Source organism: Ornithorhynchus anatinus, chromosome 1 (assembly GCF_004115215.2).
Source record: "Ornithorhynchus anatinus isolate Pmale09 chromosome 1, mOrnAna1.pri.v4, whole genome shotgun sequence".
Classification (NCBI taxonomy): Eukaryota; Metazoa; Chordata; class Mammalia; order Monotremata; family Ornithorhynchidae; genus Ornithorhynchus; species Ornithorhynchus anatinus.
In genome coordinates this window covers 70,008,028-70,025,285 of record NC_041728.1, presented here as the reverse complement: position 1 = coordinate 70,025,285, position 17,258 = coordinate 70,008,028, and the positions used below count along the sequence as shown (strand labels likewise).

At 47.0% G+C, this 17,258-nt stretch overlaps 1 protein-coding gene across 6 annotated transcripts in view; it reads right to left on the bottom strand.

The window, feature by feature from the left end:
* LTBP1 (latent transforming growth factor beta binding protein 1) overlaps positions 1 to 12,216 on the bottom strand; it is a 416,540-nt gene extending 404,324 nt beyond the window's left edge. For 3 of the 6 annotated variants that reach the window (XM_029058420.2, XM_029058428.2, XM_029058438.2), the window contains exons 1-2: positions 11,520 to 12,215; positions 8,992 to 9,062 (exon numbers count right to left, since the gene is read on the bottom strand). In XM_029058420.2, the coding sequence (XP_028914253.1) occupies positions 8,992 to 9,062; positions 11,520 to 11,908 (460 nt within the window). In that variant the 5' untranslated portion in view covers positions 11,909 to 12,215. Of the gene's footprint in view, positions 1 to 8,991; positions 9,063 to 11,519 lie in introns of all 6 variants that reach the window. The other 3 variants (XM_029058455.2, XM_029058463.2, XM_029058450.2) reach the window with 2 other exon arrangements.
* Positions 12,217 to 17,258: the final 5,042 nt, after the last annotated feature.

Genomic DNA, 17,258 nt, shown 5'->3' with positions numbered 1-17,258 from the left:
ATGAGATTGTATAAATTCTTCAGTTTTCAATTCCCACAACCATCAGCTGCAGCTGACGAAATGTGCTGAAGCTCAAGATGTCTTCAGAAGAAGAGATTGCCAAACCACAAATTCAGAGCTCTGCAAAGCACAGGTGTCCACTAAATACCCCTTGTTGCTTCAACTAAATAGATGGATCACATATTCCAGTTGTCACAGGTCATTGTGTGGACACAACTCAGCTGACCTCAGAAATGTTAAATTTCTTTACATTGCTGCTTAGCCCCACACCTTCGAGGTTATCGAGTATTCAGCAATTATTTACCAAATTTTACAGAAATTTAAGCACATTAAAAATCCCCCAAAATGAAAAAGAAATTCAACAGTAATAATTCAACCTACAAGCCAGTAGTTTGCTATTGATACCACCAAGAAAGAAAAGTCACCCAGTACTTCAGAGAGAGAAGGATGGGGGGAAAATAGAGGGAAACTTAAAATTGACCAGTAATTAGCAACAGCATCTACTTTTTGCTGGCTTGTGCCGAGTATTATACTAGGCACTTCGGGTGAGAGAGAAAGAAAGGGAAATGTAGAATACAAATGAGAAACAATCCTGGTCTTGAGAGGGCTTATGATCTAATAAGGAAGACAAGGAGACATAAATCAATTGAAGTACAATGGCTAGTGAGTGTAGGAACAAAAACAGACGCATCAAGAAGAAATAGAAAGATAAATGCACAGGAGTGCTTAGGTGGCTAGAAATCAAGGGAGAGGAAGAAGATTTCAGTAATATTTTTTGGAGGAAGTGCCCCTTTAGAAAAGCTTTTATGGAAGGGGAGAGATGGATTTTGGCAAACGCAAGTCTGGGAGATTGGATAATGGGAAAAACGCATGAGCAATGGGTTGGGGTGGGGAAGTTAAAAGAGAAAAAACAAGGAGTTTTGCTGGGAAAGAGCAAAGAGCACAAGATGGGTGTAGCAGACGTAGAGAACAGATAGGTAAGAGGGAAGCAGATGGTGGAGAAGCAGTCACGAATTGTGATTTGTATGCTTTATGATAGTATCTGTTAAGCACTTACTATGTTCCAGGCTCTGTACTAAGTGCCGGGGTAAATACAAGATTATCAGGTTGGATACACAATCCCTGTCCCACCTGGGGCTCACAATTTTAATCTCCATTTTAGAGATGAGGTAGAGATGAGGCACAAAAAAACATGCCCAAGTTCACACAGCAGGTAAGCGGCAAAGTTGGGTTTAGAACCCAGGTCCTCTGACTCCCAAGCTCATGTCCTACCTACTAGGCCATAGTGCTTCTCATCTTTGCAAGAACAACTGGAGAGCTGTGAGAGAATTTGAGACAAGGATTGACATTTTAAGCACATGATTTGCCCAGCTAAATGTAAGCAAGACTGAAAACAGATAAGCTGGAGGTAGGGGTCGAGAAATGTGTCCCAGGGTGTTCTACTAAGAATGGAGGAGTAGATCCAGCCTCCTCACTCACGTCCCTACCTCCTGCCTCTCCGCACAACAGTCCATTCTTCACTCTGCTGCTCAGTTCATTTTTCTAAAAAATCATGCAGTCCACATCTCCCCATTCCCCACTCCCCAGGAACCTCCAGTGATCATCTTTTCACCTTTGCATCCAAGAGAAACTCCTTACCAATGGCTTAAAAGCACTTCATCAGCTCTTCCCACTCCAACTTTACCTGGAGGACTGACTACGAACCAGCCCAAATGCTTCACCCTCTACCACTAACCTACTAACTATCTCAAGCTCATCTATCTCACCGTTGACCCCTTGCCCATGTCCTCCCTCTGGACTAGAACTCCCTTTTCCTTTGTATCTGACAAACCATCACTTGCCTCAACTTCAACATCTCCTAAAGTCACACCGCCTCCAAGAGGCCTTCCAGAAGTAAACCCTCATCTCCGCTATTCACCCACCCTTCTGCATCACCTATGCACTTGGATGTGCTCCCCTTCAACACTCGATATTCACCCCACCCCAGGCTCCACAGCATTTACGTACACATAATAATAATGGAATTTATTAGGCAGTTACTATGTGCCAAGCAGTGGGACTCACCTGCATACAGGTAACTGCTGTAAAAACAGGGGTGGCAAACTCCTTGAGATAGTAATTATAGATCTGGAAGAGGACCCAGAATTGAACATTGAGAGCTATGATGACAATGAAAGGGAGAAAACACGAAGCCAGCAGAGCAGAGCGGGGCATTATCAGAGGTGTAGAGTTCCAAACATTTGTGAACCCAAAAAATTAAATCCACCAATCAATGGTATTTATTGAGGGCTTACTGTGTGAAGAACATTATACTCAGTGCTTGGGTGAGTATAAGACTAAAGAGTTGATAGACATGTTCCCTGCCCACAGGGAACTTAGAGTGTAGAAGAGGAGACAGAAGATCTTTACGATGTGCCCTTTCTACCTCATCTAAACTGCCAGGCTGATCCAAGCACTCATTTCCTGCCCCAACGACTACATCAAGGTCCTGCTGTCTTCCCTGCCTTCTCACTCTTCTCCGGTCCTTACTTCACTCTGTTGCCCAAATTATGCTTCTGCAAAACCAGTCAGTCTATATCTCCCTTCTCTTCAAAAACCTCCAATGTTGCCGATCCACCTCATTAAAAAGAAACCCTTTACCATCAGCTTTAAGGCACTTAATCAGCTCTCTCCTACCTAACTTCACTAATTTCCTACTATAGACCAATCCACACCTACCACTCCTTTAAAAGCAACCTACTCTCTGCACTTCAATCGTGACTACTCATCGTGATTGTGATATCCCAACTATCAACCTCTTGCTCAATTCTGCCTTTGGCCTGAGACTCTCTCCCCCTTCATATCTGACAGACCATCATTCTTCCTATATTCAAAACCCTCCTGAAATCACATCTCCTTCAAGAGACCTTCCCAGATTAAGCCCTTTATTTCCCCATCTGCCCTCTCTTCTGAAACAATTATGACTGTGCATTTGGTTGCATACTCCTTAAGCACCTTCATACGCAACCCCACAATGCTTATGTGACTATTCTTATCCTCTACTATTTCCCCTCTCTCTAATTTATTTTAATAACTGTTCCCCCCCCCGTAGATTGTAAACTCCTTGTGGACAAGATCACATCCTCTAACTCCGTTGTACTGCACTTTTCCAAGCATTTAGTACATGCTCTGCACACAATAATCACTCAAATACCATTGATTGAATAACAGATATTACGGATAGGTACATAAGTGCTGTAGGGCTGAAAGTGGGGTGAATAGCAAAAGGATACAGATTGAAATGAATAGAGGATGCAAAAGGGAGAGGGAGTAGTGGAAATGAGTGTTTAGTCAAGGAAGACCTCTTGGGGATGTGCTCTTAGTAAGGTTTTGAAGGTAGGGGGACTGGTGGTCCATTGTCTATGAAGGGGAAGGGAATTCCAGGCCAGAGGTAGGATGAGGGCAAAGACTTGACAGAAAGATTGAGGTGAAGTGGGAAGGTTGACCCTAGAGGAGCAAAGTGTGTGGGCTGGGCTGTAGTAGGAAATAAACTAGGTAAGGTAGGAGGAGGCAAGTTGATTGAGTGCTTGAAAGCCAGTGGTAAGGAGTTTCTGTCTAATGCGAAGGTGGATGGACAAAAATCAAAATTCATTATGCCCTCCAGCATGAAAGTCTCTGCCCGGGGGGCAGCCCTCTCTACTGCAGCAATCAGGATTCACCATAGAGAAGCAGTGTGGCACAGTGGAAAGAGAACGGGCTTTGGAGTCGGAGGTCATGAGTTTGAATCCCAGCTCTGCCACTTGTCAGCTGTGTGACTGTGGGCAAGTCACTTAACCTCTCTGTGCCTCAGTTACCTCATCTGTAAAATGGGGATTAAGACTGTGAGCCCCACGTGGGACATCCTGATTCCCCTGTGTCTACCCCAGTGCTTAGAACAGTGCTCGGCACATAGTAAGCGCTTAACAAATACCAACATTATTATTATTATTAGATGCCTGGGGCAGAGAAGATTAAGCCAGCCACTTCCAGGAATGGACAAGGAGTCCTTCTGAAGCCCCATTATCTGGTTTGAAGATTCCATCCTCCATGACACTCAGGGACAGGTTAAGGAGGAAGAAGGGAGAAGTTGAAACCATTCATGATCATGCATGTCAGGGGAAATGGTGGGGGTACACTAGAAAAAATGTAAGGAATGGAAAATGAGAAAGGAGATGAGTCAAAAGCAAGAACTGGAGAGGTCAGAAAGACTGGGGAAAGTGTTCATGGGATGGTAAGTCCAAGAGTGGATGGGTGAGAGAAAATGGGGATGTTTGTGAGTGGGCAAGGAATAAAGAAGGAGAAATGGCTCTGTGGAGGGGCCATGAGGTCAGCAAACTAACCACAGGATACACATACCCATGGAATTACAACTGAACAAACCCTATTGAAGTCATAGTGATGCACTGTGCTGGAGATGATGGATCCTTCAGAATTTATAGAATAAAAATACCAACCTCCTTGCAGTTGTTACTTTTTTTTTTTGTATTTCTTAAGTACTTACCTTGCATCAAGCCCTGTTCTAAGCACTGGGGTAGATTCAAGATAATCAGTCCCTGTGCCACATAGGGCTCACTGCCTGTCGAAGGAAGGATTTAATCTCCATTTTACAGATGAAGCAACACGATGAGTTTACTTGATATCCTTCTTTAATTTTACTCATTGGTTAAACCTAAAAAGATATCTGTATTTTCCAAACAGCCAATCTGACCCTGGACACTTAGGCCCCATGAGGCCGGGCAAGCATCAGTGGCTAGGAAAATGCAAGCCGTGGCCATTTCAATCCACTCTCTTACTCAAGCATAGATGCAGTCTGGAAATAAGGGTGCCAGCAGCCCCATGGTGAGGGAAGGGCTAGGCAAATAACTGCACCTGTTCTACTGATGCCAGAGCCGTTAGCAATGCTCGGGAATGTTATTGCAGGGCACTATTACTAATAATAATGGTACTTGTTAATGGCTTATTATGTGCCAAGCACTGCTCTAAGTGCTGGGGTAGGTATAAGGTAATCAGGTTGTCCCGCGTGGGGCTCACAGTCTTAATCCCCACTTTAAAGATGAGGTAACTGAAGCACAGAGAAGTTCAGTGGTTTGCCCAAGGTAACAATTGCAAGGAGGTTGGTATTTTTATTCTATAAATCCTGAAGAATCTCTGAAGGGTATATGAAAACCCATCAAGAATGCCTATTTTAGGAGTGGGGGAAATATGGCCACCCCTAGGGCATCTTTACCCTCTAGCTCACTGATTGATTCACTTTGGCCCCCTAAAGCAGGGTCAACCCAGGTCCTGGCTTTGTTCATTCATTCAATCATATTTATTTAGTGCTTACTGTGTGCAGAGTGCTGTACTAAGTGCTTGGCAAGTACAAAACAGCATTAGAGAGAGACAATCCCTATCCACAACAGGTTTATAGTCTGGGCAGGGGAGACAGATATCAAAACAGTTAGGCATCAATGAAAATAAGCAGAATTATAGATCTATATATACAAAAGTGGTGTGGTAGGGGGAAGCATAGGGAGTGAGTCAAGGTGATGCGGAAGGGAGGGGGAACTGAGGAAAAGGGGGCTTAGTCTGGGAAGGCCTAAAGGAGGAGGTGCACCTTTAGTAGGGCTGCACCTTCAGTAGGGCTTCAAAGGAGGTGGGGAGTGTGATTGTTTGACAGATTTGAGGTGGGAGGGCATTCCAAGCCCAGGTAGGGGGTGGGCCAGGGGTCAAGTGGCCAGACTGACAAGTTCGAGGGACAATGAAAAGGTTAGCACCAGAGAAGCAGAGTGTGTGGGCTGGGAGGTAGAAGGAGAGAAGGGAGGTGAGGTGAGAAGGGGCAAGGTAATGGAGAGCTTTGAAGTCAATAGTGAAGAGTTTTTGTTTGATACGGAGGTTCATAGGCAACCACTGGAGATTTTTGAGGAGCGGGAGTGGCATGCTCTGAAAGTTTCTGTAGAAAGATAATCCGGGCAGCGAATTGAACTATGGACTCACGTGGGGAGAGACAGGAAGTTGGGAGATCAGAAAGAAGGCTGAGACAGTAATCCAGTCAGGATAGGATGAGTGACTGTACTAACGTGGTAGCTGTTGGATGGAGAGGAAAGAGCAGATCTTGACCGGTAGGAATCGGTGACAGATTGGTTATGAAGGGTGAATCAGAGAGCAAAGTCAAGGATGTCACCAAGGTTGGGCTTGGAAAGCTGGTCCAATGAGATGGACTGAGGTATCTCAGGATCACTTTTAAGTCAGAGTCAGATATGCAGACACGTCCACAACTCAAACTTCCCTTGGTGTCCCCTCGTGGGAGATAGCAGGCAGAAATTTTATTTGAAAATTATCACTCTAAGCCCAAAATATGTTACATGAAGCCCTCAATAACTTAGTAAAACTCATGAATAACTGCCCAAGCCTGTACAGCCAAGACCTAAGAAAACTTTGGAGAATATCCACATTTCAACTGGTTGACGGAATCTCTATGGAGTTAGCAGATCTATTCCATTTTTTCAACTCTGTAGTGGAGACGGCTTCCTTTGCTTTTGTTTATTTTTTTTTTCGAGGTTCACCAACTTTCTAGACTTTACATTCATTCGCCTGTGCCTTTTAAATGCACTGCAATCAACCCAAAAGGAGGTAAGGGGTGCCTTGGTTTCGTCACTGATAAGCAAACGTGAACTGCAGACCCTAAAGTGCAGACACTGGAATAAATACACCACCTTGCAATAACTGTGCATCCAACACAACTGTGCTTTGATCTGGACTGCTGGACTGCCTCTATTTCAAAATCCTGAAGCAGCTCAGAGTAATGCATTTTGACACCCCTCAGTGGGAGGGGTCTCAAAATGCATTTAAATATACATACCTGTAATTTATTTATTTATATTAATGCCTGTCTCCCCCTCTAGACTGAAAGCTTGTTGTGGGCAGGGAATGTGTCTGTTTATTGTTAGACTGTACTCTCCCAAGAGCGAAGTATAGTGTCCTGCATACAGTAGGCACTCAGTAAATAATGAGTGCTTAAATACTGAGTAATTAACTGATTGACTACTTGCAAAGAGGGTTATGCTAAGGTGAGGGTTTGCATTTTACTGGCCTTTGAGAGTGTTTTCTTTTTCCAAATAAAATACAATCTACTTATGCAAAATTGTCCATCCCAACACCAGGAGGGAGTAGGGAGAGAACAGATTTCACACCTCCTTAGCTATCTAAACAAACAACATTATTTACAGACAATTGCATTATTGTAAACATTCACAAATGCTTGGGCTGGCTTCAGGTCAGTTCTTCCAGTCACAACTCTGATAGTCCTTCCTCCAGCATTAATCTGCAATTAAGCAGATTTTCCAGTCGTCCATGCAAGATACACCAAAAATATTAGCAAAGTTGCAAAATAGTTAAAACTGTTGTAAAATCCGGAGATCATGAATTATTCATGATTTGCTTAAATTTAAGAGGTTTGTAGGTCTGGTTTTGTGAGCTCCCTCAAGACTACAAGTTCATTGTGGGTAGATAACGTCTACCAACTCTGCTGTACTGTACTCTCACAAGCGTTCAGTACAGTACTCTACACACAGTAAGCATTCCATAAATACTATTGATGATAATGGCTTGTGAGAGGTTGGGAAACTATGTGTGTCTTTGTGAGAGTGAGAGTGTGTTGGGTTGGGGAGGGGGAGAATATTGAGTGAAACAAGACCACATGTGCAAAAAGCTCCTTGTGGGCCAGGACTGTGACACTTCTTTAATCTGAATTTCCCAAGCATCTGGACCACATCCAGTGGACCTTCAATAAGTTCTGCTGTTTCCGAGTCAAATCAATAGGCCATCAAACCTAGAATTGTAGCTCCATCAGCAGGACACAGAGAGGATCCAAGCAGTGGTTATTCTTACAAAAAAAAATAAATTATTCTTGGACCAACATAGCTTCACCTTTAAACTGAGACAGCGTACAAAGATGAAGCTATGATGGTCCAAGATGATTTTTGGACCCCAAATTATTTTTTGAAATCCCAAAAGATACCATTTGAAAAACCTGAAGGTGACACGATCATCATAAACATATATGGGAGGCTCTGTATAGTCACTAAAGTCCTGTTCACTTTGTAGTAGCCTGGCCAACGAGGCTATTTCAAGCCACATGCTGATGGTGGATTCAATCTGAATGCATTTTACAAATGCCAGGGAAAAGCACTACAGTTCCTTGAGAAAACTACCCTTCCTGGCTAGGCTTACAAGGGCAGGAATTGAAAACAAGAGTAAGAACACTTTCAACTTCAGTCTTTGGTCTTCAAATTGTAATGGGACAACAATCACCAGTGCCTCAACTCCTTATATACCACTGACAAATACTTCCTAACTCTTAAAACGCTGGAAAATATGGCTGGAAAACCAGTCTTTGAGTTTAGTGAGTTTGAGTTTGCGGAATGGTGCAAACTGAAAAATAGTCAACAGAATTTACTGAGCACTTAGTGCCTGCAGAAAACTATATTTAAGTGCTTGGGAGAGTAATGAATGTGGTCTGGGAGATTTGGGGATGGTTTTTAAAACTGGTTTTATCTGATTCACTTTTCTTCCTTTCCCACTCACCCTCCAAAAAGTCATCTGTTTATCTGACACATTTCACCTATTCTGTGGGGTGGACTCAAATTAAAGAAAAGAATGTTTTCCACTTTCCCACCTCCCAGGTGTGATGGGATGATTAATTCATCAGTAAAATGCAGGGAGGAGGGGGTTCCCAAATTGTTCCCAAATTGAGTGGAATGACTGCTATCAATTCCATGACCCGGGGCCCTTCCTGAACGTTAATGAAGGGCCTTGGGGTTAACGATGTGGATTTGATTTCTAACGATGTGGATTTGATTTCAGGCCATCGAGTTCCTGCTGCCAGGTTCTTAGCCCCAGGGAAGCGCCCAGGACCTGGAGTTTTCCCAGTATCCAGCCCCCATACCCCCTGGCGCCGCCTTTTCAGAAGAGGCAGCTCTCCTGGCTACTTACGTTTTGTGCACCTCTGGGAACTGGGGGCTTTGCTCCAGCCTAGGCAGCACTGCCCTCCACAGACATTCACCCTGCAATACAGCAAAAAGAGGAAAGCATCCAGCAGCAGCAGCAGCAGCAGCAGCCTTGGGGACTCCCCAGATCCCAAACCCCCAAGTCTTTGCGTTCAGAGAGCAAACGCTCCCGGTCTTGTAATTCCCCTGGACTCTATCAGGCCAACCTCGGGGAGGAGGAGGAGAGCAGGGAGAGAGGAGAAGTGTGTAGGGGAATTCACTCATAACATGGTCCAGGGGAAAAGAAATGGTTAACGTGAAATCTCTTTAAGGGGGGGAAAAAATGTAACCAGAAGGCTATGCTTTGAGCATTTCAAATGAATCAGGTTTCCAAGAGGATTAGTTTACATCTGATATCCCATCAGAAAAACCCCTTTCTCTAGACTTCCTCCAGACTGTAGGCGTGTTATGGGAGAGTGTAATACTGTTGTACTGTACTCTAGCGAGCGCTTAATACGATGCTCTGCAAATAGTACGGGCTCAATAAACAGCATTGCCTGATCGATTGATTGCCCCTCTTCCCATCTCTCCCTGCCAAGCCATCCCAGTGCGAGGGTTAGGGTGAGATTTCTGATACCCCGTGCGTTCAAGCAGAAAGCAAGGCCAAGTCTTCCCAAGGAGATTAGCACAACCAATGATGCGCGAGTGCAGAGAAGACTGATCCATCCTAAACCTCTTGACACGGAAGAAGGCAAGTCAGATATAAGCCTCTGATCTGGACGGCTCAGATCCCAAAGCTAGTGCAGAAGAATCCCGCGTGTGAGCGTGAAATGGGGTGGACTATAATCTGCCTTCGAGTTTAGGCCTATTTATTAGCCCTTATTTCATTCTTCACTTAGTTCCGCCCCAGTCAGAAATGGCTTTTGTATTTATCCAGAGTTCAGGAACAATATGCCCCGTGCTTATCTCCACTGAAAGTTACTGTGTCCCTTGCATTCCCTGCATCCTTCCTGTCCTGCTAGCCGCCAGATATCAAGGGGTGGAGAGAAGCAGGAACTGGGACTGGACCCCACGGACCCCAGGAGACAACGCCTAGGACTGTCTGCAGGGGGTCCCAAACGGGCAAAGACCTCCCGGGACAGGGACTTAGGGAAGAGAGGAAGGTGCCAACGAGCCAGAAGGTCATGGGTTCTAATTCTGCCTCCGCCACTTGTCTGCTGTGTGACCTTGTGCGAGTCCCCTCCCTTCTCTGTGCCTCAGTTCCCTCACCTGTAAAAGGGGGATCGAGACTCTGAGCCCCCATATGGGACTATTTCTAACCCGATTTGCCAGCGTGGCTTAGTAGGAAGAGACCGGGCTTGGGAGTTAGAGGACGTGGGTTCTAATCCCGGGCTCCATCACTTTTGTCTGGTCTGTGACCTCGGGCAAGTCACTTCACTTCTCTGAGCCTCAGTGACCGCATCCGTAAAATGGAGATGAAGACTGTGAGCCCCACGTGGGACAACCCGATTACCTTGTCTACACCCCAGCGCTTAGGACAGTGCTGGGCACATACTAAGCACTTAAATACCTACAATTACCATTATTACTATTATTATCATCCCAGCGCTTAGTACAGTGCTGGGCACATAGTAAGCTCTTAACAAATATCATTACTATTACTATTATTGTCCCAGCGCTTAGTACAGTGCCGGGCACATAGTAAGCGCTTAACAAATACCATCATTAAAATTACTATTATTGTCCCAGCGCCTAGTACAGTGCCGGGCACACAGTAAGCGCATAACTAATACCATCATTACTATTGTTATTGTCCCAGCGCTTTGTACAGTGCCGGGCACATAGTAAGCGCTTAACAAATACCATCATTACTATGATTACTGTCCCAGCTCTTGGTACAGTGCCGGGCACATAGTAAGCGCTTAACAAATACCATCATTACTATGATTACTGTCCCAGCGCCTGGTACAGTGCCGGGCACATAGTAAGCGCTTAACAAATATCATCATTACTATGATTATTGTCCCAGCGCTTGGTACAGTGCCGGGCACATAATAAGTACTTAACAAATACCATCATTACTATGATTACTGTCCCAACGCTTAGTACAGTGCCGGGTACATAGTAAGCGCTTAACATACCATCATTACTACTGTTATTGTCCCAGCGCCTGGTACAGTGCCGGGTACATAGTAAGCGCTTAACATACCATCATTACTACTGTTATTGTCCCAGCGCCTGGTACAGTGCCGGGCACATAGTAAGCGCTTAACAAATACCATCATTACTATGATTACTGTCCCAGCGCCTGGTACAGTGCCGGGCACATAGTAAGCGCTTAACAAATACCATCATTACTATGATTACTGTCCCAGCGCCTGGTACAGTGCCGGGCACATAGTAAGCGCTTAACAAATACCATCATCACTATGATTATTGTCCCAGCGCTTAGTACAGTGTTGGACACACAGTGAGCGCTGGAGAAAAGCCGGGGTGGTGGTGGTGATTATGATGATGAATGATTCTTATAATTACCCTTGCAGCTGCTGCTTGCGGTGGAGCTGGACGCCGGTGGCGCGGGTCTCCTGGGGCAAGTTGGAGGAGGTGGCCCCTCGCCCGCCCCGCCGGCCCGTCGCCCCGGGGTGGCCAGCGGGCTCCTGGGGGAGGTGGCCCGTTCTCCGGCTGCGCTGGGGGGTCCCTCGGGGGGTCCCGCCGTCGCCCCCCAAGGTGCCGCCGAGCGCTACGCCGAAGGGGCGAGTGCGGGGGCGGCCGCCCAGGGGCGTGGAGCCGGACTGTCCGGGCCGCAGGATGTAGGTGACCCTCCTCCTCGCCCCGCGGGGCTCGGGGACCCCCAGGCCGGAGGTCAGCAGGACCCCCGCCCAGACCAGCAGCACCAGCCCCCAGCTGGCCCGGGACCCCTCCATGGCCCGGGGACCACCGAAGCCGGGGGGGGCTGCAAGCCACCCCCCTCCGCTGACCCCCGCTGACCCCTCGCCCGGCTGAGGCCGGTCCTGCGCACGCTGGAGGGGGCCTGGCTGGCACCCACCACCGCCTGCCCCAAGGAGCGCCCCCGATCCCTGAGGATTTGTTCTCTTTTGGGGGGGTGGGAAGGGGGTGGGAGGTTTCAGCCGATGCGCAGGAGGGGTCGTCGACTCAAGCGGGGGGACATGATGTTGTGCAGAGAGAGAGAGAGAGAGAGAGAGGGGAGAGAGCTGGGGAGAGAGGCCAGCTCCTGCTCCGGACACTAGCCCCGCCGGGGAGGGGGCGGGGGCCGGGGAGAGAGGAGGGGGGGGGGAGAGGGGAGGAGAGAGGAGGAGAGGAGGAGGGGGAAAGGTGGGAGGAAGGAGGAGGGAGGTGGAGGAGGGAGGTGGAAGAGGGAGGAGGAGGGAGGAAGAGGAAGGAGGAGGGAGAAAGAGGGAAGAGGAGGGAGGAAGAGGGAAGAGGGGAGGGAGAAAGAGGGAGGAGGAGGAGGAGGGAAAAGAGGGAGGAGGAGGAAGGAAAAGGGAGGAAGAGGGAGGAGGGAAGAAGAGGGAGGAGGAGGAAGGAGAAGGACGGCAACCTTTCAGAGGGAGGGGGGAAGGGTCTCTGCTGCGGGCTGGACAAACAGACAGCCCAGGGTCTGGGTAGAGGGTCAGTCAGTGAATGAGAGAGAGACAGACAGACAGACAGACACACACGCACAGAGAGACACAGAGACGCAAGACAGGGGTGGGGGGTGGGGGAGGAGAGACCAGTCCTCAGAGCCGCTCGGCAGGAAAGACTTTTAAAAGTTTCTGAGAATGTGCGCGGGGCTGAGTGTCAGAGGGAAACAGCCAATCTCGAGCAGTCGTGACGTCAGGCAGCAAATCCTAACTGGGGAAAAGCCAGGGGTCTTGGGGCCGGGGGCTGAGACGGCCCAGACACAGTCTACACGGCCCAGACCCAGTATACCCGGCCCCGCAACGCTGGCCCAGCCGTCTCCCGGAGATCACCCGAAAAAGTGCTACCACAAAGACACTTTCTTCCCCACCGAGCTGCATCGCCCTTAATTCTCAATTATTCAGATGCTGGCTAATCCTATTATCTGGGGGCTGGAAGCCCCAGGCGGGGCCGAGGCGAGGAAGGGTCTTTGCATGGACCCGGAGCGAAAAGGGCTTTGGAAGTTTCAAGTCTCATTAATTACTTTCATTAGGATTATGACCACCTCGGCTGGGGCGGCCAGGCACCTTCCCAAACAACACCTTGTATTCGCAGGGGGATTTTGTTGGTTTGTCCAGGGCTCTTCCATGATAGCAAAACATCCATACGAGGTAGAGAGAGGCCAGGATTATTTTATAGGAGGGGAAGTCGGAGCTTAAATCATTATAATAGTTTTTATCGTATGGTTAAGCCCTCGCTAGGTGCCAAGCACTTTTCTAAGCCCTGGGGTAGATACAAGGTGATCACGTTGCCCCACGTGGGGTTCACAGTCTTAATCCCCATTTTACAGATAAGTGAGGCACAGAGAAATTGTGGCTTGCCCAGGGTCACACAGCAGACAAGTGGCAGAGTCAGGATTAGAACCCACTTCCTCTGACTCCCAAGTCCATGCTCTTTCCACTAAGCCACACTGCTTCTCTAAATGACTTGCTTGAGGTCACGCAGCCCACAGGTGGCTGAGTTGGAACTAGAACTGTCAGACTTCTTAGCCAGAAAAGCAGCGTAGCCCAGTGGTAAGGGTATGGGCTCGGGAGTCAGGGCACCTGGGTTCCAACTGTGCCTCTGCCACTTGCCTGCTATGTGAGCTTGGGCAAGTCACAGTTTTTCTATGCCTTGGGTTCTTCATCTGTAAAATAGGGTTCGGTACCCTCCCCCCTTCGACTGTGAGCCCCATGTGGGACAGTGACGGTGTCTGGCCCGATTGTGTCATATCTACCCCAGGGGTGAGTAAGGTGCTTGACACATAATAAGCATTTGACAAATAACACAAAATAAGAACCACCCAGGTCTCAAGACACAAGACACCTCCTTGCCTTCCAAATGGCAGCGGTTAGGGGAGATGCCAAAGGGTGAGGGGGAGTCGGAGTCAAGCACTGGCCCATTCTCCATGGGAAAACTGAATAATCTCCAAACAATATGCTTCTTAACAGCCCAAACGGAAGTTGTCCCATCTTCCACCCAGCAAAAATTGGGGTTTGCTAGTAGTCCTTTGTTGTATTACTGTTCTGGGGTTGGCTGAACACTGCCTGAACTTGAAATGTGGATTTTTGAGGGTGGGGCTAATAATGCTCAGGTAAATTCCTGACTGGGGAGATTTCTGGCCAATGGGCAATGTCTTCCCAGGAATGTGAGTGGGGATTGGGGTCCTGCAGTGTGGCCTAGTAATAATACTAATAACAGTAATAATAGTGGTATTTGTTAAGTGCTTACTTTATTCCAGGAACTGTATTAAGTGCTGGGTGGTTACCAGAAAATAAGGTTGGACACAGTTCTGTCCCACATAGGGCACACAGTCTTAACTGCCCTTTTACAGATGAGGTAAATGAAGCACAAAGTGACTTTCCCAAAGTCACAGAGTAGTGTTTAACAAATACTATCAAAAAAACAACAACAAACAACTCAGTGCATAGGTGGCTTCCCTTAAGGGGTCACGGCTTGGGCTGGAATACTCCATGTCAGGATTATGGATTTACATCCTGGTCCCAGGGCAGAGTATGGGGGCACAAACCTTCGCAAATGATAGTCTGGTTGCCCCAGTGCTATCTCTGCAAAAGTTGATCTAGGTCCTTTTACTCTCTAGCTCCCAATTTCCTCTGCCTTCAGGACATCTTTACTTGGATGCACCACCAACACCTCTGTTCAACATGTCCAAAACAGAACTCCTTCTCTGCCCACCCAAACCGTGTTCTTCCTGTGATTTTTCCATCACTGAAGCCACCCCCATCATCCCCCCTGACTTGCAAGACCATGAGCTTTGCATTATCCTTGACTCATGTAACCCACATCTTCAGTCACCCAATCCTGTCAGCTCTAACTTCTACCTCTCTAGAATCTATCCTGTTCTCTCCATCCAAAATACTGTCATGCTGATCCAAGCACTTATATGTTGCCTTGACTACTGCATCAGCCTCCTCACTGACTTCCCTGCCTCTTGTCTCTCTCCACTCCAGTCCATATATCGCTCTGCTGCCTGGAGCATTTTACTAAAAAAAAAGAAAAAAATTCAGTCTATGTCTTCCCACTCCTCAAAAACCTCCAATGCATCAAACAGAAAATCCTTACCAATGGCTTCAAAGTACTCAGTCAGTTCTCTCCCTCCTACATTACCTCACTGTACTACTTCAACTCAGTCAGCCTGAGTTGGTCAATCATATTTGTTGAGCGCTTACTGTGTGCAGAACATTGTATTAAGTGCTTGGGGGAGTACAGTATAAGAGACACATTGCCCGCCCACAAATAGCTTGCAGTTTCATGGACTCCACTCCCCTAAAGCCAACCTACGCTTTTAACTTTGATCTTGTCTATCCCACTGCTGACCTCTTGCCAATGTTCTCCCTCTAGCATGGAATTCCCTCCCACTTCATATTCAACAGGGCACCACTCTCCTCACCTTCAAAGCCCTTCTAAAATATCACATCTCTTCCAAGAAGCCTGCCTTCCTTCCCCCTTCATATCAGACAGACTACCATTCTCCCCACCTTCAAAGCCTTATTCAAAATAACATCTCCAAGAAGCCTTCCCTGCCAAAGTCCTCACTTTTCCTACTTCCTTTCCAATCAATCAATTGTATTTATTGAGCACTTACTGGGTGCAGAGCACTGTACTTAGTACTTGGAGAGAGCCCTCTTTTCATCTTTTCCCACTCTCTTCTGCATCTCCCTGACCTGCTTGCTTTATTCATCCCTCCTCCAACTCCACAGCACTTATGTACATATCTGTGATTTTATTTCATTGTCTGTCTTCCCCTTCAGAATATAAATTCGTTATGGCCAGGCAATGTGTCTGGTATAACTGTCCTCACCCAAGTGCTTAGTACAGTGCTCTGCACACAGAAAGCCCTCAGTAAATATGATTAGCTGACTGACATTCCCTGCCCATAACAAGCTTACAGTGTAGAGGAGAAGATGGACATTAATATGAATAAATTACAGATGTGTACATAAGTGCTGTGGAGCTGGGGGAAGGGAATAAAGCGGGCAAATTCATTCATTCATTTGTATTTATTGAGTGCTTACTGTGTGCAAGGACAACACAGAAGGGAGTGTGAGAAGAGGAAATGGGGGTATAGTTGGGGAAGCCCTCTAAGAAGAGTTGTCCCTTTAAAAAGGGTAGGGAAAGTGATCTTCTCTTGGCTGTGAAGAGGGAGAATGTTCTAGTCCAGGGGCAGGACATGGACAAAGGTTGGTGGTGAAATAGATGAGATTGAGGTACAGTAAGTATGTTGGCATTAGAGAAGCAAAATAGGCTGGATTGTTTTAGGAAATCTGGGAAGTATGGTAGGAGGGGTCAAGATGATTGAGTGCATTAAAGTCAATGGATTTGGTGACCGCTTCGACATGGGGGTTGAATGAGAGAGATGAATGGAGGATAACGCCAAGGTTATGAGGTGTTGAGACAGGGAGGATAGTGGTGCTATCTATAGTAAGGGGAAAGTCAGGGGAAGGCAGAGTTTAGGTGGGAAGATGAGGAGTTCTATTTTGGACATGTTAAGCATGAGACCTCAGCAGGATATCCAGGAAGAGATGTCCTGAAGGTAGAAGGAGGTGCAAGACTGCACAGAGGGAGAGAGATCAGATTTGGAGATGTAGATTTAAGAATCATCCACACAGAGGTGATAGTTGAAGCCATGGGAGCCAGTGAGTTCTCCAAGGAAGCGGGTGTAGATTGAGACCAGAAGGGGATCCAGAACTGTGCCTTGAGGGATTCCCATAGTTAGAGGGGGGGATGCACCCTTTTACCTCACCCCATCTTCAGGCCCATGGCACTTATGCACGTAACGGTAATTTATCTTAATGTCTGTCTTCCCTTATAGGCTGTAAGCTCCTTGTGGGCAGGGAACATGTCTACCAACTCTACCGTATTGTACTCTCCCAAATATTTAGTACAGCACTCTGCCCACAATAAGCACTTACTAAATTAGGTTGACTCACTGATCCACACACAGTAAGCACTCAATAAATTATTGTTTACCAGAGCAAGCCCCCATTTCCACTATTCACCCTCTTTTCTGCATCACGTTTGTATTTGCATCAATACCCCACCCTGAGTTCCCCAGCACTTATATACATATCTTCATACTCTGATGCTTCTCGCATG